This window comes from Gekko japonicus, unplaced genomic scaffold (assembly GCF_001447785.1).
Source record: "Gekko japonicus isolate JY-2015 unplaced genomic scaffold, Gekko_japonicus_V1.1 scaffold226, whole genome shotgun sequence".
Lineage (NCBI taxonomy): Eukaryota > Metazoa > Chordata > Lepidosauria > Squamata > Gekkonidae > Gekko > Gekko japonicus.
The window spans coordinates 645451-667155 of record NW_015169178.1 but is presented as its reverse complement, the minus strand read 5'-3'; the positions used below and the strand labels follow the sequence as shown (position 1 = coordinate 667155).

The window sequence follows — 21705 nt, the reverse complement described above, 5'->3', positions numbered from 1 at the left end:
GAAAGAGTGGGGGCTCTCGGGAGGACCCCCGCCGGGGCCGGTACTCACCACAAACTTCTCACCATTCTGTTCCACGTGCTTGTAGGTGGGGATGGAGATGGGCACGGCCTGCTTTTCGGTGTAGTCGTAGAAGGACTGGCCCAGGGAGTCGTCGCTCGGGTCCAGGTTGTCCGCCTCGTGGGGCGGCACCGACAGGACGGTCAGGATCAACTCCTTCTCTCCGGCTCGGATCAGGTCCACCACCTGCTTGTGCGTCGCCCCTTCGACGTTCACGCCGTTCCTGGCGGGGAGAAGGAAGAACGGTTGCTCCTGGGAACGGGGATGCCGCCGGTCAAGCCGGTGTCTGTGGAAACTGGTGGCCGTTTAATCGCTTTCATTGTTCTAGGATCTGGTCAAAGGTTTTGAAAGCCTCCGTCAGGCAGGGCGGAGGAGAGAAGAAAGCGGGTGGGCATAAGAACATAAGAGAAGCCAGTGTTGGATCAGGCCAAAGGCCCATCCAGTCCAACACTCTGTGTCACACAGTGGCCAGAAATACCAGTGCCATCAGGAGGTCCACCAGTGGGGCCAGGACACTGGAAGCCCCCCCACCTTTGACCCCCCCCCCCAAGCACCAAGAAGACAGAGCATCACTTGCCCCAGAGCCCCTAGCCACTGATGGACCTCTGCTCCATATGCTTATCTAATTCCCTTTTGAAGCCGTCCATGCTTGTAGCTGCCACCACTTCCTGTGGCAGTGAGTTCAATGTGTTAATCACTCTTTGGGTGAAGAAGTACTTCCTTCTTCTGAACCTGTTGCTAGGGGAACAATGTTGGAGTCCAGGGGCACCTTTAAGACCAACAAAGGTTTTATGCTGGGGATAAGCTTCCATGTGCGTGTGAATGATCGTTTATCCCCGGAAAGCTTGTCCCCCCCGAATAAAACTTTGTTGGCCTTTTTTTTTAATAACTGCCCCCAAAGGGAGTTGGGAGTTGGGAGACCTGATGGGCTGTGCCGATTTAAAATAGTACTGTTTCAGTGGCCGACGCTCCCTCTAAGCTGTGAGCAAAAATGCTACTTTGTGAGCTCCTGGCACTAACGTTGTCAGTGACCAATTTGGCTGCTGCATAAATCAAGTTCGCTCTGGAGCCCTCCTTCCTGAGCGAAGACAAAAATGAGTGAGCCGGAGGCTAAAAAACTGCGAGCTGGCTCACACTAACTCAGCTTAGAGGGAGCACTGCTCTGGAGCCCTCCTTCCTGAGTTAAGACAAAAATGTGTGAGCCGGAGGCTAAAAAGCTGTGAGCTAGCTCACACTAACTCAGCTTAGAGGGAACACTGCTCTGGAGCCCTCCTTCCTGAGCTTAGACAAAAATGGGTGAGCCGGAGGCTAAAAAACTGTGAGCTGGCTCACACTGACTCAGCTGAGAGGGAACACTGCTCTGGAGCCCTCCTTCCTGAGCTTAGACAAAAATGGGTGAGCCGGAGGCTAAAAAACTGTGAGCTGGCTCACACTAACTCAGCTTAGAGGGAACACCGGTCTTGGTTTTATGCTTTCTCACACTCCTCTGTCCCAGTATATTTTTTTTTAAAAATTACTCTCCATGTTTCCTTTACTTGGGTCTCTTCTGCATGGCGGGGGCTCGGCCTCCCGGGGTGGCCATTTTGTGGTTGTGCCCCCCAAGCCCTTTTCTGCATTCCAAAGGTGCCTGCAGGTTCAAAATGTTTGGGGACACCCCGCAGTATGCCCTCGCTACCGACACACAAGGCAGCGGAGTATCCATGAAGCAAACCAACAAATGAGATCAGATGTAAATAAGGGTAACGTAGGATCCATATCGGGGCAGAAATATACCAGCTTCATGTAGAGACCGCTGACAGCCAAACCAAACCATTGCAGGAAAGGGTGTTATCTTTATCAAGATCAACTTCCCTTTGTGGTATTTTAGTGGTTCCTAATGAAGATATGACTATATTGTTGCTTGCGATAACTTCGCCCAGCGAATCAAGGGGGTGAACTTCCGGAGAAGAAGGTCACAGTGTGTACTTCAATGAAAAGGGCTATTTACTGAGTGGAGGAAGGAGAAAAGGGTGATTTCCACACTAGGGATTATTACCCGGGGGGGGGGGGGAACCAGAAATGCAGTAGCTGGCGTGGTCATGCTTTTAGGGAAATCGGTGGCACAGCCTGCATTTGGAAATTCTCTGTGCTGCCTTCACATTGCAAGCCACCACCACCACCCCCGAGCACCGTGAGGAGAGGCAGTTGGGAAATATCCTAAATATAAATACTCCAATTCTGGTTGCAACATCTCGAACATGACATCACAGAGTTGGCGGGAAAATGCCAGAAAAATACCAAGGAGTGGTAGAACTTCCCCTGTGAGGAAAGGCCAAAGTCTGGGTCCTTATAGTAGGGGGGGGGGGGAATGAGAGAATTACGAAAGTTTTCACAATTTGAAGAAAGCGGATAAAATTTTCACCCAACACGTTAGAACTTAGGGACAGCAAAGGAAACCGATGAGCAGTAGATGCAGGACAGGTCCCCACACCTCAAAAAGGATATTATAGCTTTGGGGGAAGTGCAGAAAAGTGCAACTAGAATGATAAAAGGGTTGGAACACTTTCCTCATGAAGAAAGCTTAAAACACTTGGGGCTCTTTGGCTTGGAGAAACAACAGCTGAGGGGTGACATGATTGAGGTTTATAAGATTATGCATGGGACAGAGCAGGTCGAGGAAGAAGTCCCTTTCTCCCTTTCTCACAATACAAGAACTCATGGGCACTCCATGAAATTGCTGAGAACGGATAAAAGGAAGTCTTTCTTCACCCAAAGAGTGATTCACACATGGAATTCACTGCCACAGGAGGTGGTGGCGGCGGCTACAAGCATGGATGGCTTCAAGAGGGAATTAGATAAACATCTGGAGCAGAAGTCCATCAGGGGCTATTAGCCACAAGGTGTAGATGGGAACTCTCGGTCTGGGGCAAGTGATGCTCTGTATTCTTGGCACTTGGGGGGGGGGCAACAGTGGGAGGGCTTCTAGTGTCCTGGCCCCACTGCTGGACCTCCTGAGGGCACCTGGTGTTTTTGGCCACTGTGTGACAAAGTGTTGGACTGGATGGACCATTGGCCTGATCCAACATTGGCTTCTCTTATGTTCTTATGTAAAAACACGTAATAAAATTAGGGAATAGTGCACTCTCCCACACTGAGAAGCAAGGAAAGACCACCGTCCTGGAGGTCTTTCAAAAGGGAATTAGACAAGCACATGGAGGGGCGCGGCACATGAGCAACTGGCGGTTATGGTGGCTAAATGGAGCCTCCAGATTCAGAGATTGTCTCTCTGCAGCTTGGGGGGGGGGAGCCGTTGCCTCGAACAGGATTGGCGAGCTTCTCAAAGCCGGCCACTTTCAGAAACAGGATCCTGGATTCAACCCAAGATCCACGCAGGGCTCTTCTTGTGATCCGTGCAAACAAGACTCCGGGAAACCTGTGCAGCCCTGTGCCACTGGTATCATCTAACCAATCCCCAGACTTGACACTGTGAACTGACACCTGCTTGTGTCTAGGAAGGACAGGGGGAATTTTCTTGGCTACAGCGGCGCTCCCACACACCTGAGGACAGCGTTTATTTTCCTCTCCCCCCAACGAGAGAGACAGGCCTATGCTCTAGGAACAAACGAGCAAACCCACAACATTTACGCAACAATTACGCAACAGCAGAATTCCGCCTCCTTTGCCACAAAATCAGCCCCCTCCCACTTTTGGGCAAAGCATAAATGGAGAACGCTCGGCCATAAAGCGTGAGGACCAAGGCAGTTCTCGGACAAGTTCCTTCTCATACCAACTCACTGAAACATTAGAAAAGAGCAAGAGTCCCAGGAGCACCTTAAAGACTAGCAAAATTTGTGGCAGGGGAGGAACTTTCGTGAGTCACTGAAAAAGCGAGCAGTGACTCACGAAAGCTCATACCCTGGGCAGTGTTCCCTCTAAGTTGAGTGAGTGTGAGCTAGCTCACAGTTTTTTAGCCTCTGGCTCACACTTTTTTCTTAGCTCAAAAAGGAAGGCTTCGGAACAAACTAATTTATGCAGGAGCCAAAGGGCTCGCCCACAACTTTAATGCCAGTAGCTCACAAGGTAGACTTTTTGCTCACAAGACCCCACAGCTTAGAGGGAGCCCTTACCCTGGTACAGATTTTCTTAGTCTTTAAGGTGCTCCTGGACTCTTGCTCTTTTCTGCTGCTACAGACATAAGGACATAAGAGAAGCCAATTTTGGATCAGGCCAATGGCAGTGGGGCCGGGACACTAGAAGCCCTCTGTGACGTCCCCTTGACTGGGGAGGTCTGGTTCTACTTTAAAAGTGTTCCTTTTATTTTTCTTTGGGTATTCTGGCTGCCACCAGGAAATTTATAAGGCTTTCCAAACCTTTATAATATAATATTTCTATCACTGGGTAGGTATACCGAGGGTCTAGGCTTTCATGAAGGTCTATGTGGTCTGAGGAATATTCTTTCCAGAGCTGGTATACTTGAATGAAATAAAATTTATTTAAATAAAGCATAAATACGAGGGTAGAACAATGTAAACAGTACTGGGAATGATTTGAACAATTGCGTGGTGTCTCTCACAAGCTTCTCCTTTACTGACAGGGAGGTTTCAAGTAACTTTGTAACACAAACTCAAGGTCAGGTAAGTTCACTGTTTCTCTCCTTCAGACCTCAGAATCAACTCCTTATCAACTGTCTTATTCAACTCTAAGACATAGAACTTAACAACCCACACAGGGAAGCTTCTCCTTCTCTCTCATACATGGCTTAACTGCCCTTTCCACTGACTTCCTCAACTGTCATCTCTAACTGATCCTCTTGATAGACATTCAAATCCTCCACACAGCATCCATTCCAAAACCCCTCCCCCTCTCTGTCACTCACCAATCATATCACTTGCCTGATTCCAGCACTCTAGATTATCATCACAGCCATGCAAACCAAACTTTTAAAGCCACACACACACAGTTAAACATGAAATCATTACACCCTCCCACTGTTGCCCCCCCCCCAGCACCAAGAAGACAGAGCATCACTTGCCCAGACTGAGAGTTCCTATCTATAGGTAAAAGTAAAGGTTTCCCTTGCTCAAAAGCCAGTCAAATCTGACACTAGGGATACGGTCCTCATCTCCGTTTCCAAGGCGAAGAGCCAGTGCTGTCCAAATACGTTCCCGCGGTCATGTGGCCGGCATGACTAGATGCTGAGGCGCACGGAACGGCGTTACCTTCCCACTGAAGCAGTACCCATTTATCTACTTGCAATTTCTTGCTTTCGAACTGCTAGGTTGGCAGGAGCTGGGGCCAGAGATGGGAGCTCACTCCGTCATGTGGCACACTCGGGTCTCCAACGGCCGAACTACCGACCTTCCGGTCTGCAGTTCAGCGTCTCAACCACTTGAGCCACCTATCTATACCTTGTGGCTAATAGCCACTGATGGACCTCAGGCTAACACGGCTACCCATCTTGATCTATCTCTAATTTTGTTAGTCTTTAAGGTGCTCCTGGACTCTTGCTCTTTTCCACTGCTAGTAAAGGTAAAGGTTCCCTTGCTCGAAAGCCAGTCGAATCCGACTCTAGGGTTGCGGTGCTCATCTCCGTTTCCAAGCCAAAGAGCCAGCGCTGTCCGAAGACGTTTCCGTGGTCATGTGGCCAGCATGACTAAACACCAAGGCGCACGGAACGCTGTTACCTTCCCACCGAAGTGGTCCCTATTTATCTACTTGCAATTTCTTGCTTTCGAACTGCTAGGTTGGCAGGAACTGGAACTAGAGACAGGAGCTCACCCCGTCTTGCGGCACCCGGGTCTTGAACTGCTGAACTACTGACCTTCTACAGCCTGCAGTTCAGCGTCTTAACCACTTGAGCAACCACTACAGACAGACTAATCTTGACCTATCACTGAAACATGTAAGGAAAGCACTGACACCAGTCTCAAATGCAGGCGATGAGACACCCCCTCCCCCCAAATTCATCCGCCACCAGAAGCAAACGTACTGAACAGAAAGCCACAACTGGAAACCGCGGGGTCAAATCTGCCCCACCCCCAACATGCAGCATGCGCCTACAAGGCCTAATCCGGACGCAAAAACACACCCCATTGATCGCAGAAGGACTTTTCAAGGAAGCATTTTGTAAACAGCCGCAGGGGGAAAGAACGCTTTCTAACACTGATGTCCCCACCCCCAACAGAGAGGAATTTCCTTCTCGTAGCAGAGAGAACAATGCCTGAAAGCAGAGAGGCCTGGCTTAGGCGGCCTGCCCTCCGGACCCCACATCTGCCCAGCCCCAGTGGTAACATGTTTCAGCAAAACAGTTGGAGGAACTTCCTGACTGTGGTTCCTCGCTAGAACAGGCTTCCTCGGGAGGCGGTGGGCTCTCCTTCTTTGGAGGTCAGCAGAGGCCAGATGGCCATTTGACAGCAGTGCAGATTCCGTGGGGAGGGAAGGAATGCATTGCCTGGAGGTCTTTTGCCTTCCTCTGGGCATGGGGGAGGGGGTTCGTCACTGGGGAATTGTGGGACGCCAGCAACGCTCCCTCTAAGCTGTGGAGTCTGGTGAGCAAAAATTCTACTCTGTGAGCTACCGGCATTAAAGTTGTGAGCGAGTGATTCGGCTGCTGCATAAATTAGTTGGCTCTGGAGCCCTCCCTTCCTGAGCTGAGACAAAAAAACTGTGTGCCGGAGGCTAAAAAACTGTGAGCTGGCTCACACTAACTCAGCTTAGAGGGCACACTGGGCATTGTGCGGGGGGGGGGGGACTAGATTGGCCCCTGAGGTGCCATCCAGCTCTGTGTTCCTAACTTGGGACGACATGGAGCAGCTGCCACACCCCTCCCCCAGCATCTTGTCCGTTTCAAAGCCAAAGAGCCAGCGCTGTCCGTAGACGTTTCCGTGGTCATGTGGCCGGCATGACTAAACACCAAGGCGCACGGAACACTGTTCCCTTCCCACCGAAGTGGTACCTATTTATCTACTTGCAATTTCTTGCTTTCGAACTACTAGGTTGGCAGGAGCTGGAACTAGAGACGGGAGCTCACTCCGTCATGCGGCACCCGGGTCTCGAACTGCTGAACTACCGACCTTCCACAGCCTGCAGTTCAGTGTCTTAACCACTTGAGCCACCGCAGCTCCCTTTTACCTTGCATAATTGAACTTAATTTATCCATTTCTTGTTAATTAGTTCTTTCTCACAGGGGATTTTTTCAGACTTCCAATACTTTGCTAAAAGTATTCTAGCAGATGTAACTATCAAGATTATTAAGTATCTATCATTATATCTAACATCATCTGATATCATGTTTAACAAATAACCTGGTTCTAACTAAATTAACCTCTGTAACTTCTAGAATTATCTTCTGTATCCTTCTCCAGTATTTTGGAATTTTTATACAACACCACCACATGTGAAAAAAGTACCAACACTGGTCCTACATTTCCAACATTTATCAGAGTTTTTTTTAAAGCATTTGGCTATTTTTTCAGGCGACCAGTACTCTGCTGCAAATTCAGGGGAGGCCCTGTGAATCCCGGTGATATCGTTGTCCTCTGGTTAGCGGCTGCTGGAGGCAGGGGCCGGGAGAGCCGGTAATATTTTATGAAGCCTTGGTGCTCTGTTGGGTGGGTGGCACGGATCCGTCGCAGCTCTCCCCGCCCCAGAGGGCCTCTCCCCCACCCTCAAAAAAAAAAGTGGAAGCAGGAGAGGCAGAGGAGGGCCAACGGCTTTGCCCCGGGTCTCGAGGAAGGAGGTGCCCTGGCGGATGCAAGGAGAGGGGCTGTCTCCAGGTCTTTTAAGAAACCGAATGACAGGAAGCGTTAAGGCAAGGCCAGTGACGGGAAGGGAGATTTACAGGGCTCTGCGGTCCAGAGGCAGCTGAGGCATGATGCACCAGTTTGGTGTCGTGGTTAGGAGCACAGACTCTAATCCGGGAGAACCGGGTTTGGTTCCCCACTCCTCCACCTGCAGCTGCTGGCGTGACCTTGGGTCAGTCACAAGTTCTCTCAGAGCTGTTCTCTCAAGGGCAGTTCTTGAGAGAGCTCTCTCAGTCCCACCTACCTCACAGGGTGTCTGTTGTGGGGAGGGGAAGGGAAAGGAGAGTGTAAGCCGCTCTGAGACTCCCTTGGGTAGTGAAGGGTGGAATATAAATCCAATCTCGTCTTCTTCTTCCAGGTGCATAGACAAAATCTATGTGGGAATGCGTAACCACACAAAGCACGCCGGTTGGCTCAGGTACAGAGCGTCTGCTTGCTATGCAGAAGATCCCAGGTTCAACCCCTGGCATCTCCGCCTTTCTGCAAGCCAGCGTGGTACACTGGTTAGGGTGTCCGATTAGGATTTGGGAGACCCAGGTTCGAATCTCCCCCTCTGCCACGGAGAATCGCTGGCTGACCTTGGGCCAGCGACGTGCTCTCAGCCTCACCTATCTCACAGGGTTGTTGTGAGGATAAAAGGGAGGAGAGGAGACTGAGGGAAGCCACTTTGGGTCGCCGCAGGGAGGGGGGGGGAAAGGGAGGGTTAAAAAAAAGAAGTTGAATAATGCCAAGACCACGGCCACACAACCCGGAAAATCTACAGCAACTAGTGAACTTCGGCCGTGAAAGCCTTCGACAACGTATCTTACATAAAATAAATAAATGTTCTGCCTGGGGAGGAAAAAAGCACAGAAAATACACCAATATTCATCCAAGTCAGTCATCGAAATCCTCCCCCCCCCCCAGGCCTTAGATCGAGGAAGTCACAAAACTGTTTTTACAGACATAAAGGAAGTAACACAGGTGAACATCTTGGCCAACAAACGCTACAAGCCGAACGGGTTATGTCGCAAGCTCTGGGCTTATTTATTTTTTTAAAAGACTTGAGAGCCACTGAAACAAAGGGGGAACATGCAAGCGTGCTCGACCAGAACGGCACAAGACCCAGGTCATCGGTCGTGCCTCCTCCTCGTGCCCGAACTTCACGTCCGGACTTCGGTTCCGCCGACACAACATCACCCCTGTGATCCTTAAAGGAGACGTTTTGGCTGGGAGAAGGGGGAGCTGCCCACCCCCATCACAACCTGAGAAACACCGACCACGGTGTAGGGCAGTGTTCCCTCTAAGCTGAGTTGGTGCGAGATAGCTCACAGTTTTTTAGCCTCCGGCTGAGACGGTTTTCTCTTCACTCAGGAAGGAGGGCTCCAGAGCAATCTAAATCATGCAGTAGCCAAGTCGCCGGCTCACTACTTCAGTTTTTTTGCTCACAAGCCTCCGCAGCTTAGAGGGAGCACTGGTTGCCGGGCAACCCCTGGCCAACGGTGGGGCCTGGGAGCGGGGGGAGGGTTGCCAGTTCCAGGTTGGGAAATCCCTGGAGATTTGGGGGTGGAGCCTGTGGAGGAGAGGATCCGGCCCGTAGCTAACATGGGGCCCACGGGGCCTGCCCCCCTAGTGTTTCTTCAGGGGCCCCTCCCTCCTGGGCTGCCCCCAAACTTACCACCTGCACTGTACTTTCATTTACTTAGCTGGCAGGCCCCCCTGAGGCCCCCTCCCAAAGAATTCCCTAGCTACGGGGCTGGGTACAATGCCCTAGACCCCGCCCTCCAAAGCATCTGTGTTCTCCAGGGTGAGTTGGGTCTGTTTAGCCTAGGAAAGAGAAGGCTTAGAGGGGACATGATTGCAGTCTTCAAGTATTTGAAGGGCTGTCATGTAGAAGATGGAGCAGATCTATTCTCTCTTGCTCCGGGTTGCGAGACTAGATCGAATGGGTGGAAATTATAAGGGAGTCATTACCGGCTAAATATCAGGAGAAACCTCCTGACTGTAAGAGTGGTGGAGCAGTGGAACAGACTGCCTCGGGAGGTGGTGGGTGCTCCTTCGCTGGACGTCTTCAAGCTGAGGCTGGACAACCATCTTTCGGGTATGTGGTCGGACTATCTTTCGGCTATGCTCCTGCAGAGTGCAGGGGGTTGGACTGGATGACCTGCAAGGTCCCTTCCAACTCTCACATTCTATGATTCTATGATCTCTGTAGTCTGGGGACGAGCTGTCATTCTGTGAGGTCCCCAGGCCCCACCTGGAGGACGGCATCCCAACCAGTGTTCCCTCTAAGCTGAGTTAGTCTGAGCCAGCTCACAGTTTTTCAGCCTCCGCCTCACACATTTTTTTGTCTCCGCTCAGGAAGGAGGGCTCCAGAGCAGACTAACTTATGCAGCAGGGCAAACTGATGTCGGTCGCTCACAAAGTAGAATTTCGGCTCACGAGACCCCACAGCTTAGAGGGCGCATTGACCCCAGCCACAGCAGAAAATTCGTTTTCGGGGGCTTGGGTGTGTTGGTCTGTCAGATGCCCACAGAGCGTTCTCCTGCTTATGTCACCCTCCCGTGAGTTCTCCGGGGATAAACACCAGCTTTTCTGCCCGATAACAAGCTAAATTCAACCGTGCGTCTTCACTAAAAGCAGGATCGCTGGGTGGTCCAGCCCACAGCCAGGCATCTGAAGCATTCACTTGTTTATGCAACCGTTGGTGGGCTGGTGGTGTGTTTTTCCACCCTGCAGCCCAGATAAGACGCCTGCCGGAACTAAGGAGCAAGAGGCAGCCCAAACCCTGGACTTATCTGCAGGGACAAAACTGCCCGCGTTTAGTTTCCTCCATTTCACGTGTTCGGTCGGTACGCTTCTCCTCCCCTGAACGCGGCCTGGAAATGTGCCTGCGATTAAATCCTTTAGTCCTTAAACCCAAACTCAGCAACGCAGCAATATCAGCAGTGGGTTATTTATCAACTGGCTTCCCATTACACTGAGATGACGCGTTTCTGAAGGACCCAGCAACTCACTAGACCAGCTTCCTCCCTAAGAAGAAAAATCCCACGATGGGGGGTGCCAACACAGAGGAGACCGTGCTCCTTTTAAACTAACAAGCCATGTCTTGGAATGCCACGACTCTCATAGAATCACAGAGTCGGAAGGGACCTCCAGGGTCATCCAGTCCAACCCACAGCACAATGCGGGAAATTCACAAATACTTCCCGACAGAACCCCAGGGACCTCTGCTCCACACCCAGAAGAGGAGGGGGGAACCCTTCCAGGGTCCCTGGCCAAACTGACCTGGAGAAAATTGCTTCCTGACCCCAAAGTGGCGACCAGCATTTCACTGGGCATGTAAGAAAGGGCCCCCGGAGCGAACAAGCTGCCTCACTGCAGGGCTCCAGGGAGTCAGAGTCCGAAAATACAACCTGGAATGTTTGTAACAGTCAAGGAGCATCTTCTCCTGATCTGCTCCGACTTCCTGGCCCGGGGCAACTGGGGCTAGTCTCCCACACTTTCCTTCGGCTAGGTGGCAAGCTCAAGACCGACAGGGGAGGGGCCATGGCTCAGTGGCAGAGCCTCTGCTTGGCATGCAGAAGGCCCCAGGTTCAATCCCCGGCATCCCCAGTTAAAAAGGACCAGGCAGGAGGTGATGGGAAAGGCTTCAGTCTGAGACCCTGGAGAGCTGTAAAGAGGGGTTGTGGCTTAGCGGCAGAGCCTCTGCTCAGCATGCAGAAGGCCCCAGGTTCAATCCCCGGCATCTCCGGTCAAAAGTATCAGGCGGGAGGTGATAGGAAAGACCTCAGTCTGAGACCCTGGAGAGCCGCTGCCAATCTGAGTAGGCAATACTGAGTAGGCAACTGAGAGCCAGTTTGGTGTGCGCGGTTTAAGTGCGCGGACTCTAATCTGGGAGAACCGGGTTTGATTCCCCACTCCTCCACTTGCAGCTGCTGGATGACCTTGGGCAAGCCATAGTTCTGTCAGAGCTCTCTCAGCCCCGCCTACCTCACAGGGTGTCTGTTGTGGGGGGGGGGAGAGGGGAAGGCGTTTGTGAGCCACTCTGAGACCCCGAGTGAAGAGCAGGGTATAAATCCAATCTCTTCCTCCTCCTCTTCTTCATCTATACTGATCTTGATGGACCAGTAGTCTGATTCAGTGGAAGGCAGCTTCCCACGTGTTCATACGCCAGGTTGGAGAAACTCCCCCCCCCCCCCCTGGGTCATGGCTATCTACGGGGGGTGGGGGGGGGGGGGGGGCACACACAAAGACTCTCAGAAATGGCGGCTGCTTAACTCCAAAGCTCCTGCCTCATCCCCCGAGAAAGCTGCAACACGATTTAAAATCTGGTTGGAAAACTGCTACAGGTACGGGCAGAGCTGGCGGCGGTAAAGGGAGAGCACAAAATACAGCTTCTGCCTCAGTCCAAAGTCTTTCCACTCCTGGAGATGCATCTGGAGACAACCAAGATGGCGACCGTACAAATGGAGAAGGAAAACAACAACCAGTGAGCTGACAAGAGACTTGTGACTCCGAGGAAAGAATAATGGCAACCCACGGGCCCGGCCCTAATAGTGGGACCCACGACTCCGTGAGGACCCCCCTTTTAGGAAAGTCCATTTCTTTCCCCCTTTCCCTTAGCCTACCCTGCAGGGACGCTGGACAGGAAAATGAGCTAACAGCTGTAATGCCCTCAATTCTGAAGAAGTGCCCATTCCCCAGGGCAACCTGCGGCCACGTTCCGTTTCATCTACGCAGGCACCAACGCACATTAGGCTGCTAGCATCCCATTTACACCAAAGACAAACTGAGGCAGAGAATCAAGCTCCTGAACGAACAAACAAAACGAAGAGAAAACCACCATTTGTCTCTGTTCACAGGGGTGTAGCCGGAGCCAGGACTCTTGACGCAAAAGGGATTTTAATTTAACAAACCTTGTAACAGCACTCCGTTCTGGCAAGGCCTCTTCAAGTGCGGACTGAGCCCTGCCAGCTATTTCCATTGTGACTGTGGCCTGAAAGCGGTCCAAGTAATGCAGCAGAACCCTGGAAGAAAGCGGGTGCCTCCCCCCCCCCCCTTGTGGATGGTGCATCTTTGGTTTTCTTAGAGCAGTGATGGCGAACCTTTTAGAGACCGAGTGCCCAAACTGCGACCCAAGACCCACTTCTTTATCGCAAAGTGCCCACACGGCAATTTAACCTGAATACTGAGGTTTTACTTTAGAAAAAAACAACCCATACATTAACTTAAGATGATCCAAACAAAGTAAGGAAAGCAATCCCAAATGCTTTCATTTACTTAAAATTATTTGGCAGAGAATTCGACACTTTAACAATGGTCTGGGCCTGGCCACCACCTTCTCTCTATATATAGAGAGAGAGCGGTTACCATGACCTATATATATGAGGTGATGGCCTGGCTGAGGCGATGGCACGTGTGCCCACAGAGAGGGCTCTGAGTGCCACCTCTGGCACCCGTGCCCACAGAGAGGGCTCTGAGTGCCACCTCTGGCACCCGTGCCATAGGTTCGCCACCACTGTCTTAGAGGGTTCCAGTCCAATGAAGACAGCTCACACTTCAGAACATGAGAAGAACCCTGCTGGATCAGACCTGTGAGGGTCCATCTAGTCCAGCATCCCGTCTCACACAGTGGCCAGCCAGTTCCTCTGGAGGGCCAACAACAGGGCAGAGAGGCCGAGGTCTTCTCCTGATAAGAACATCAGAAGAGCCCTGCCGGATCAGACCTGTGAGGGTCCAACTAATTCAGTATCCTGACTCCTCACTGAAGCACTGAGGACAATGATGAAGGGAGGTGGGAAAGCTGGCGATTTCAACGAGGATTTTAAAAACATGCATACAAAACCGTTTCAAACAATAGATTCTGGTGGGTCGCCGTGGTGGTCTGAAGCAACTGAACAAAGTCTGAGACCAGCGGCACCTTCAAGCAGTGTTCCCTCTAAGCTGAGTGTGAGCTAGCTCACAGTTCTTTATCGTTCAGCTCATACATTTTTTTGTCTTAGCTCAGGAAGGAGGGCTCCAGAGCAGTGTTCCCTCTAAGCTGAGTTAGTGTGAGTTGGTTCACAGCTTTTTAGTCCATCCTAAAAGAAATCAACCCTGACTGTTTCCTGGAAGGCCAGATACTGAAACTGAAGCTCAAATACTTTGGCCAACAAATGAGAAGGGAGCACTCGCTGGAGAAGACCCTGATGCTGAGAAAGATTGAAGGTCAAAGAAGACGGGGACGGCAAAGGATGAGATGGTCAGACAGTGTCATAGATGCAACGAACATGAAATTGAGCAAACTTCAGAGGACAGCGGAAGACAGAAGGGCCTGGCGGGATCTGGTCCATGGGGTCGCGAAGAGTCAGACTCGACTGTGCAACTGACACACACATTTTTGTCTTCGCTCAGGAAGGAGGGCTCCAGAGCAGACTAATTTACGCAGCAGCCAAATTGCTCACTCACAACTTTAATGCCAGCAGCTCACAAAGTAGAAGTTTTGCTCACAAGCAGTATTCCCTCTAAACTGAGTTGGTGTGAGCTGGTTCACAGTTTTCTAGCCTCCATCTCACACATTTTTGTCTTAGCTCAGGAAGGAGGGCTCCAGAGCAAACTATGTTATGCAGTAGCCGGATCGCTGGCTCACAACTTTAATGCCAGTAGCTCACAAAGTAGAATTTTTGCTCACAAGACTCCACAGCTTAGAGGGAACATTGCTCACAAGACTCCACGACTTAGGGGGAGCATTGCCTTCAAGACCAACAAAGTTCAATTCTGGGTATAGGCTTTTGGGTGCATGCACACTTCTTCTGAGAGCCAATTTGGTGCAACTGTTAGGAGTGCAGACTCTGATCTGGGTTTGATTCCCCCACTCCTCCACGTGCAGCTGCTGGTGTGACCTTGGGTCAGTCACAAGCTCTCTCACAGCTGTTCTCTCAGGAGGGGTTATCGAAGGAGCTCTCTCAGCCCCACCTATCTCACAGGGTGTCTGTTGTGGGGAGGGGAAGGGAAAGGAGATTGTAAGCCGCTCTGAGACTCCTTCTGGTAGTGAAGGGCGGGATATAAATCTAATCTCGTCTTCTTCTTCAGATGACGTGTCCATGCACATGAAAGCTTTTTTACCCAGAATTAAACCTCGTTGGTCCTAAATGTGGACTCAAACTTTGTTCCAAACAATATTATTAAATTAGGTAGTAGTGTTTTTAAAACCGTTATAAAACCAGAGCCATCACGATGCAACTCGAAAATGCACGGCCGGATCCATTCGGCTTTTCCGGCTGGTGAAAAACGGAGCAGGGGGGTCTATCCCCTCCCCCACCCCCGTTGGACCCCCACCCGAAAGGCTATGGTGGGGATCGCGAGACCTGAACAGAAACAACGCCATCGAGGTTTAAGGGCGAGAAGGGGAGGCGAAAGCAGCTCTTTCACTTCTGAATTTCAAGACCGAAAGCATTCAAGGTTTAGGAATTAATTAATCCAGTTCAAGACTGTTCTAGCACAAGTGGGAGCTGCTCACACCGACCATACTTTGGTACTTAACCTATCTGTGGGAACATTCGGGCTCCGAGAACGCGAAGGTCACCAGAAGAGGCCTGTGGCTGGATCAGACCCCAAAGGTCACTCTAACCCAGCATCCGGGTTCCATCATTTGCCAGCCGGCCAGATGTCTCCGGAGCACGGCTGAGCTAACTCTAACCGACCGTCACCATCTGGAGAAACAAAGTCTGGGACCAGTTTATTATGTGTAAAATCTCTGATTCACTTCAAAGACAACGATCTGGTATTACCATGGCCTATTCAAAATTTGCCCACACGTGGTTTCTGTGGCTGCAGTATATGATGGAGGCAGAACTTCTTCCTACTAGCTTACTTCCTAATAGCTTACTCTTCTTGGCTTTTCTTCTAGCTACTCTAGCTCTCTTTTTTATGTACAATGAAACGCACACGGAATTCTTCTATATCTGAGATCTAGCTCTAATCTAGTCCTCGTGTTCTCCTAATTGACAAAGGCAGTGCAGTTCCCGGCACTCCTTACCCTTATTGATTGGTTGATGAAGGTTCGAGACTGTCAGAATGGTTTCTACTCCAACTTGATCCTCTTGTTCTTGCTTGTTATTGCTTGTTCAATGCTTGTGATGTTTATTGTTGTAAATGATTGTTTAAAAACGAAAAATATATATTTTTTTAAAACCCTCTAACCGACCGAGGGGTACTATCAAAGAGGCTCGCGTTCTCTCAAGAGCTGTTCTCTCAAGGGCAGTCCTTCAGAGAGCTCTCTCAGCCCCACCTCCCTCACAGGGTGTCTGCTGTGGGGAGGGGAAAGGAAAGGGATTGTAAGTCACTCTGAGACTCCTTCGGGTAGTGAAAAGTAGGGTATAAGAGCCAGTTTGGTGTCGTGGTTAGGAGCGCAGACTCTAATCTGGGAGAACCGGGTTTGATTCCCCCACTCCTCCACGTGCAGCTGCCTGAGTGACCCTGGGGCAGTCCCACGTTCTTTCAGAGCTGTCTTCTCAGGAGCAGTTCTCGAGAGCTCTCTCGGCCCCACCTGCCTCACAGGCAGTGCTCCCTCTAAGCTGTGGAGCCTCGTGAGCAAAAAGTCTACTTTGAGAGCTTAAAGGTAAAGGTAAAGGTTCCCTTGCTCGAAAGCCAGTCGAATCCGACTTTAGGGCTGCAGTGCTCATCTCCATTTCCAAGCCGAAGAGCCATCGCTGTCCGAAGACGTTTACGTGGTCATGTGGCTGGCATAACTAAACACCAAGGCGCACGGAACGCTGTTACCTTCCCGCCGAAGCGGTACCTATTTATCTACTTGTAATTTCTTGCTTTCGAACTGCTAGGTTGGCAGGAGCTGGAACTAGAGACGGGAGGCAGAACTTCTTCTGTTACCTTCCCGCCGAAGCGGTACCTATTTATCTACTTGTAATTTCTTGCTTTCGAACTGCTAGGTTGGCAGGAGCTGGAACTAGAGACGGGAGCTCACTCCGTCATGCGACAGCTTGGGTCTTGAACTGCTGAACTACTGACCTTCCACAGCCTGCAGTTCAGCGTCTTAACCACGTGAGCCACCGCAGCTCCAACCACTTCCATTAAAAATTCAACGCCTGCCTCATCTTTTCCAATATCCTTTGCCTGACCCAAAACCAAACGACACAGAACCTCCCCCCCAAAAAAACCCCATTTTTGGGTACAAAAACAAGAGTCAGGTCTTGGAGTATTTGCGTTATTGCGGGGGGGGGGGGGGCTTACTCTTCTTCAAACAAAAATGAAGAAGACTGCAAGCCATGTAGTATTTTTGCTAGCCTCGATTTCAAGGATCTGTAGGATAACCAGATACTTGGTGACTAATGTAGAACACGCCTCCCTTATCACCTCTGCTTCAGATGGTTTGTTTTTTTCTCCTATATCAAGTGTTGCTGAGAACAGTATGAAGGAGAAGATATTGGATTTATACCCCGTCCTTCACTCGGAGTCTCAGAGCGGCTTACAGTCTCCTTTCCCTTCCTCTCCCCACAACAGACACACCCTGTGAGGGAGGTGGGCCTGAGGGAGCTCTTTCGAGGTGTAGTGGTTAAATGCACGGACTCTAATCTGGGAGAACGGGGTTTGATTCCCCCACTCCTCCACTGGCACCTGGCTGGATGACCTTGGGCAAGCCATAATTCTGATAAGAGCTGTTCTTTAAAAAGAGCAGTTTCCTCCTCCTTCTTCTTCTGAGAGCCAGTTTGGTGTAGTGATTAAGTCCGCTGACTCTAATCTGGGAGAACCGGGTTTGATTCCCCCACTCCTCCACTTGCACCTGGCTGGATGACCTTGGGCAAGCCATAATTCTGATAAGAGCTGTACTTGAAAAAGAGCAGTTTCCTCCTCTTCCTCTTCTTTTGAGAGCCAGTTTGGTGTAGTGGTTAAGTGCGCGGACTCTAATCTGGGAGAACCGGGTTTGATTCCCCACGCCTCCACATGCAGCTGTTGGTGTGACCTTGGGCAAGTCCCAAGTTCTCTCAGAGCTGTTCTCTCAAGGGCAGTTCTTGAAAGAGCTCTCTCAGCCCCACCTGCCTCACAGGGTGTCTGTTGTGGGGAGGGAAAGGGGAAAAAAGTTTATAAGCCGCTCTGAGGCACTTTTGGGTAGTGAAGGGCAGGGTATAAATCCAATCTCTTCTTTTTCTTCTTCTTTTCTTCCTGAGAGAACAGCTCTGCCAGAAGGGGCTTGGCTATTAGAAGGAGCCAGACGGAGTGTGCATATTACTCCCATTCTGCAGACACACCATTGGCTGCCCATTAGTTACTGGGCTCAGTTAAAGGTACTGGCAATCACATACAAAGCCCTTAGAATCATGGAGTTGGAAGGGACCTCCAGGGTCACCTAGCCTAACCCCCTGCACAATGCAGGAAATTCACAACTACCTCCCCCAACACCCCCCCCCCATGACCCCCTGCTCTACGCCAAGAAGAGGGCAATTGATTGCCTTTATTGCCTTGGTCCCTCTTATTTGCGGGACTGCCTCTCCCCCCTATGCTCTCTCAATAACCAAGGTTCATCTAAGGTATGAGCTTTTGTGTGCATGTGCACTTCCTCAGATACACTGAAATGGAAGTTAACAGTATATATGTGTGTGTGTGTGTGTCTGCGTGTGTGTAAAGGTAAAGGTTCCCTTGCTCGAAAGCCAGTCGAATCCGACTCTAGGGATGTGGTCCTCATCTCCGTTTCCAAGCCGAAGAGCCAGCGCTGTCCGAAGACATTTCCGTAGTCATATGGCCGGCATGACTAGACGCTGAGGCACACGGAACGCTGTTACATTCCCACCAAAGCGGTACCTATTTATCTACTTGCAATTTCTTGCTTTCGAACTGCTAGGCTGGCAGGAGCTGAGACCAGAGACGGGAGCTCACTCCGTCATGCGGCACTCGGGTCTCGAACTGCTGAACTACTGATCTTCTGGTCTGCAGTTCAGCATCTTAACCACCTGAGTCACCACAGGCCTATACATACATACATGTTGTTGTTGTTCAGTTGCACAGTCGAGTCCGACTCTTCGCGACCCCATGGACGAACTCTCGCCAGGCCTTCCGGTCTTCCGCCGTCCTCTGAAGTTGGCTCAACTTCATGTTCGTTGCATCTATGACACTGTCTAACCATCTCATCCTTTGCCGTCCCCGTCTTCTTTGACCTTCAATCTTTCCCAGCATCAGGGTCTTCTCCAGTGAGTGCTCCCTTCTCATTGGGTGGCCAAAGTATTTGAGCTTCAGTTTCATTATCTGGCCTTCCAGGGAACAGTCAGGGTTGATTTCTTTTAGGATTGACTGATTTGATCTCCTTGCAGTCCAAGGGACTCTCAAGAGTCTCCTCCAGCACCATAGTTCAAAAGAATCTATTCTTCGGCGCTCGGCCTTCCTTATAGTCCAACTCTCACAGCCATACATGACTACTGGGAATACCATTGCTTTGACCATGCAGACTTTTGTTGGCAGGGTGATGTCTCTACTTTTTATCATGCTGTTGAGGTTCGCCATCGCTTTCCTCCCAAGGAGCAGGCGTCTTTTAATTTCATGGCTGCAGTCACAGTCTGCGGTGATCTGGGATCCCAGGAACGTGAAGTCTGTCACTACTTCCACGACTTCCCCTTCTATTTGCCAAGGAGTGATGGGGCCGGATGCCATGATCTTAGTTTTTTTGATGTTGAGCTTCAAGCCCACTTTTGCGCTCTCCTCTTTTACTCTGAGCAAGAGGCTCTTTAGATCCTCTTCACTTTCAGCCATTAGAGTGGTATCATCTGCATATCTGAGGTTGTTGATCTTTTCCCCAGCAATCTTAATTCCCGCTTGTGATTCATCCAGGCCAGCATTTCGCATGATGTACTCTGCATATATATTAAATAAGCAAGGCGACAATATACATCCTTGTCGTACTCCTTTTCCTATGCTGAACCAATCAGTTGTTCCATATCCGGTTCTAACTGTCGCTTCTTGGCCCTTATACAGGTTTCTCAAGAGACATGTGAGGTGGTCTGGTACTCCCATCTCTTTAAGGACCTGCCATAGTTTGTTGTGATCCACACAGTCAAAAGCTTTAGCATAGTCAATGAAGCAGAAGTAGATATTTTTCTGGTACTCTCTTGCTTTCTCCATAATCCAGCGAATGTTGGCAATTTGATCTCTAGTTCCTCTACCTCTTCGAAACCCAGCTTGTACTTCTGGTAGTTCTCTATCCACGTACTGTTGAAGCCTAGCTTGTAGGATCTTGAGCATGATATATATATGTATACATGAACTCTTAACTTCCATTTCAATGTATCTGATGAAGTGTGCATACACACGAAAACTCATACCTTGAATAAACCTTTGTTGGTCTTAAAGGTGCCACTGGCCTCCAACTTTGTTCTACCGCTTCGGACCAACACGGCTGACCACCTGGACCCACCTCCTAACCGGCAGAACTGCAGTAAAAAAGGACTTTAGAAAGAAACCCGAGTGATGAAAGCAAGCTAAAGGAGGAAACTTTCTTAGCTGCCTTTGGAAGAACAAAGAGGAGGAAGCGAAATCTTCCACAACCTCGGGGCTACAAGAGAAACGCTGTGGAAGTGCTGAGGGACGCCATAAGGACAAACGAGGGGGGGAAAAGACGGAAGAAGCGAACTTTCACGCACCGCAAGAAGTCGCTCTGCGCTCCCACATCCCCCCCCCCCCCCCCCCAGACCCCCCCCCCCCCCCCCCAGCCTGGATTTGCAGTGCGCTCACACAAAGAGATCAGCTTAGGGCAGGTAACATAAGTTCAAATGCATGTCTTTGGGTTAATATATGCCAGCCTGAAAACCGGCCACGTCCCCTGGGGCCCTGCTGTGGAAATCTATTTCCCTGTAAGAGTGGAGCTCTTCTGAGCAGTAAAAATCCCTTCCCGCTCCTGCCCTAAAAATACACCCCGATGGAATGAATTATGCAAAAATCAGTCAAAGAGCAGCGCCTGGGTTTCCATGGAGCAGGTCTGGAGGGGCCAAGAGCGCGGAAAAAATGTGCCACGCAAGAGTGTCTGCCTTGGTCACCCGCTATTCACGCCTTTTTAACTGCTAAGCCATCCTGTGCAGTGTTACCCCAGCCCTAAATCCACTGTAAACCATAGGCTTAGACTGGATTAACCCTCTATAGGACCACACTGTGAAATGCTAACCCTTTGGAGCAACCTATAACGGCAAACGAGGCTCTTGCGCCCATTCCACAGATCAAGAATGGAGGCCTCAATAGTCACGGGCCCCGGCCTGGTGGAACATGCTCCCGACTGAGATCAGGGCCCTGTGGGATCCGTTACCGTTCCGCAGGGCCTGTAAAATGGAACTGTTCCGCCAGGCTGGGGCCTCTCCTGCTTTGACCACCCACGGCGCTTTCATATTATTGGCGCTCAACTTAATCCATCCTGAAAATGTTGAGACAGTGTATGACTGCGATAAAAAAGGCCAACGCTATGCTGGGGATTATTCGGAAGGGAACTGAAAACAAATCTAGACGGTCTCATAACGCCCCTGTATAAATCGATGGTACGACCTCATTTGGAGTACTGTGTACAGTTTGGGTGACCACACCTCAGAAAGGATATTACAGAATTGGGAAAAAGTGCAGAAAAGGGCAACTAGAATGATAAAAGGGTTGGAACACTTTCCCTGTGAAGAAAGGTTAAAACGCTTGGGGCTCTTTAGCTGGGAGAAACAACGGCGAAGGGGTGACATGATCGAGGTTTATACGATTATGCATGGGATAGAGCAGGTCGAGAAAGAAGTCCTTTTCTCCCTTTCTCACAATACAAGAACTCGTGGGCACTCCATGAAATTGCTGAGCGGTCGGGTTAGAACAGATATAAGGAAGTACATCTTCACCCAAAGAGTTATTAACACTTGGAATTCACTGCCACAGGAGGTGG

At 50.4% G+C, this 21705-nt stretch overlaps 1 protein-coding gene across 1 annotated transcript in view; it reads right to left on the bottom strand.

The window, feature by feature from the left end:
* SNX27 (sorting nexin family member 27) overlaps positions 1–1639 on the bottom strand; it is a 48160-nt gene extending 46521 nt beyond the window's left edge. Inside the window, exons 1-2 of the mRNA XM_015416027.1 lie at positions 1593–1639; positions 49–280 (exon numbers count right to left, since the gene is read on the bottom strand). Coding sequence (XP_015271513.1) covers positions 49–280; positions 1593–1639 — 279 coding nt within the window. The remainder of the gene's footprint in view (positions 1–48; positions 281–1592) is intronic.
* Positions 1640–21705: the final 20066 nt, after the last annotated feature.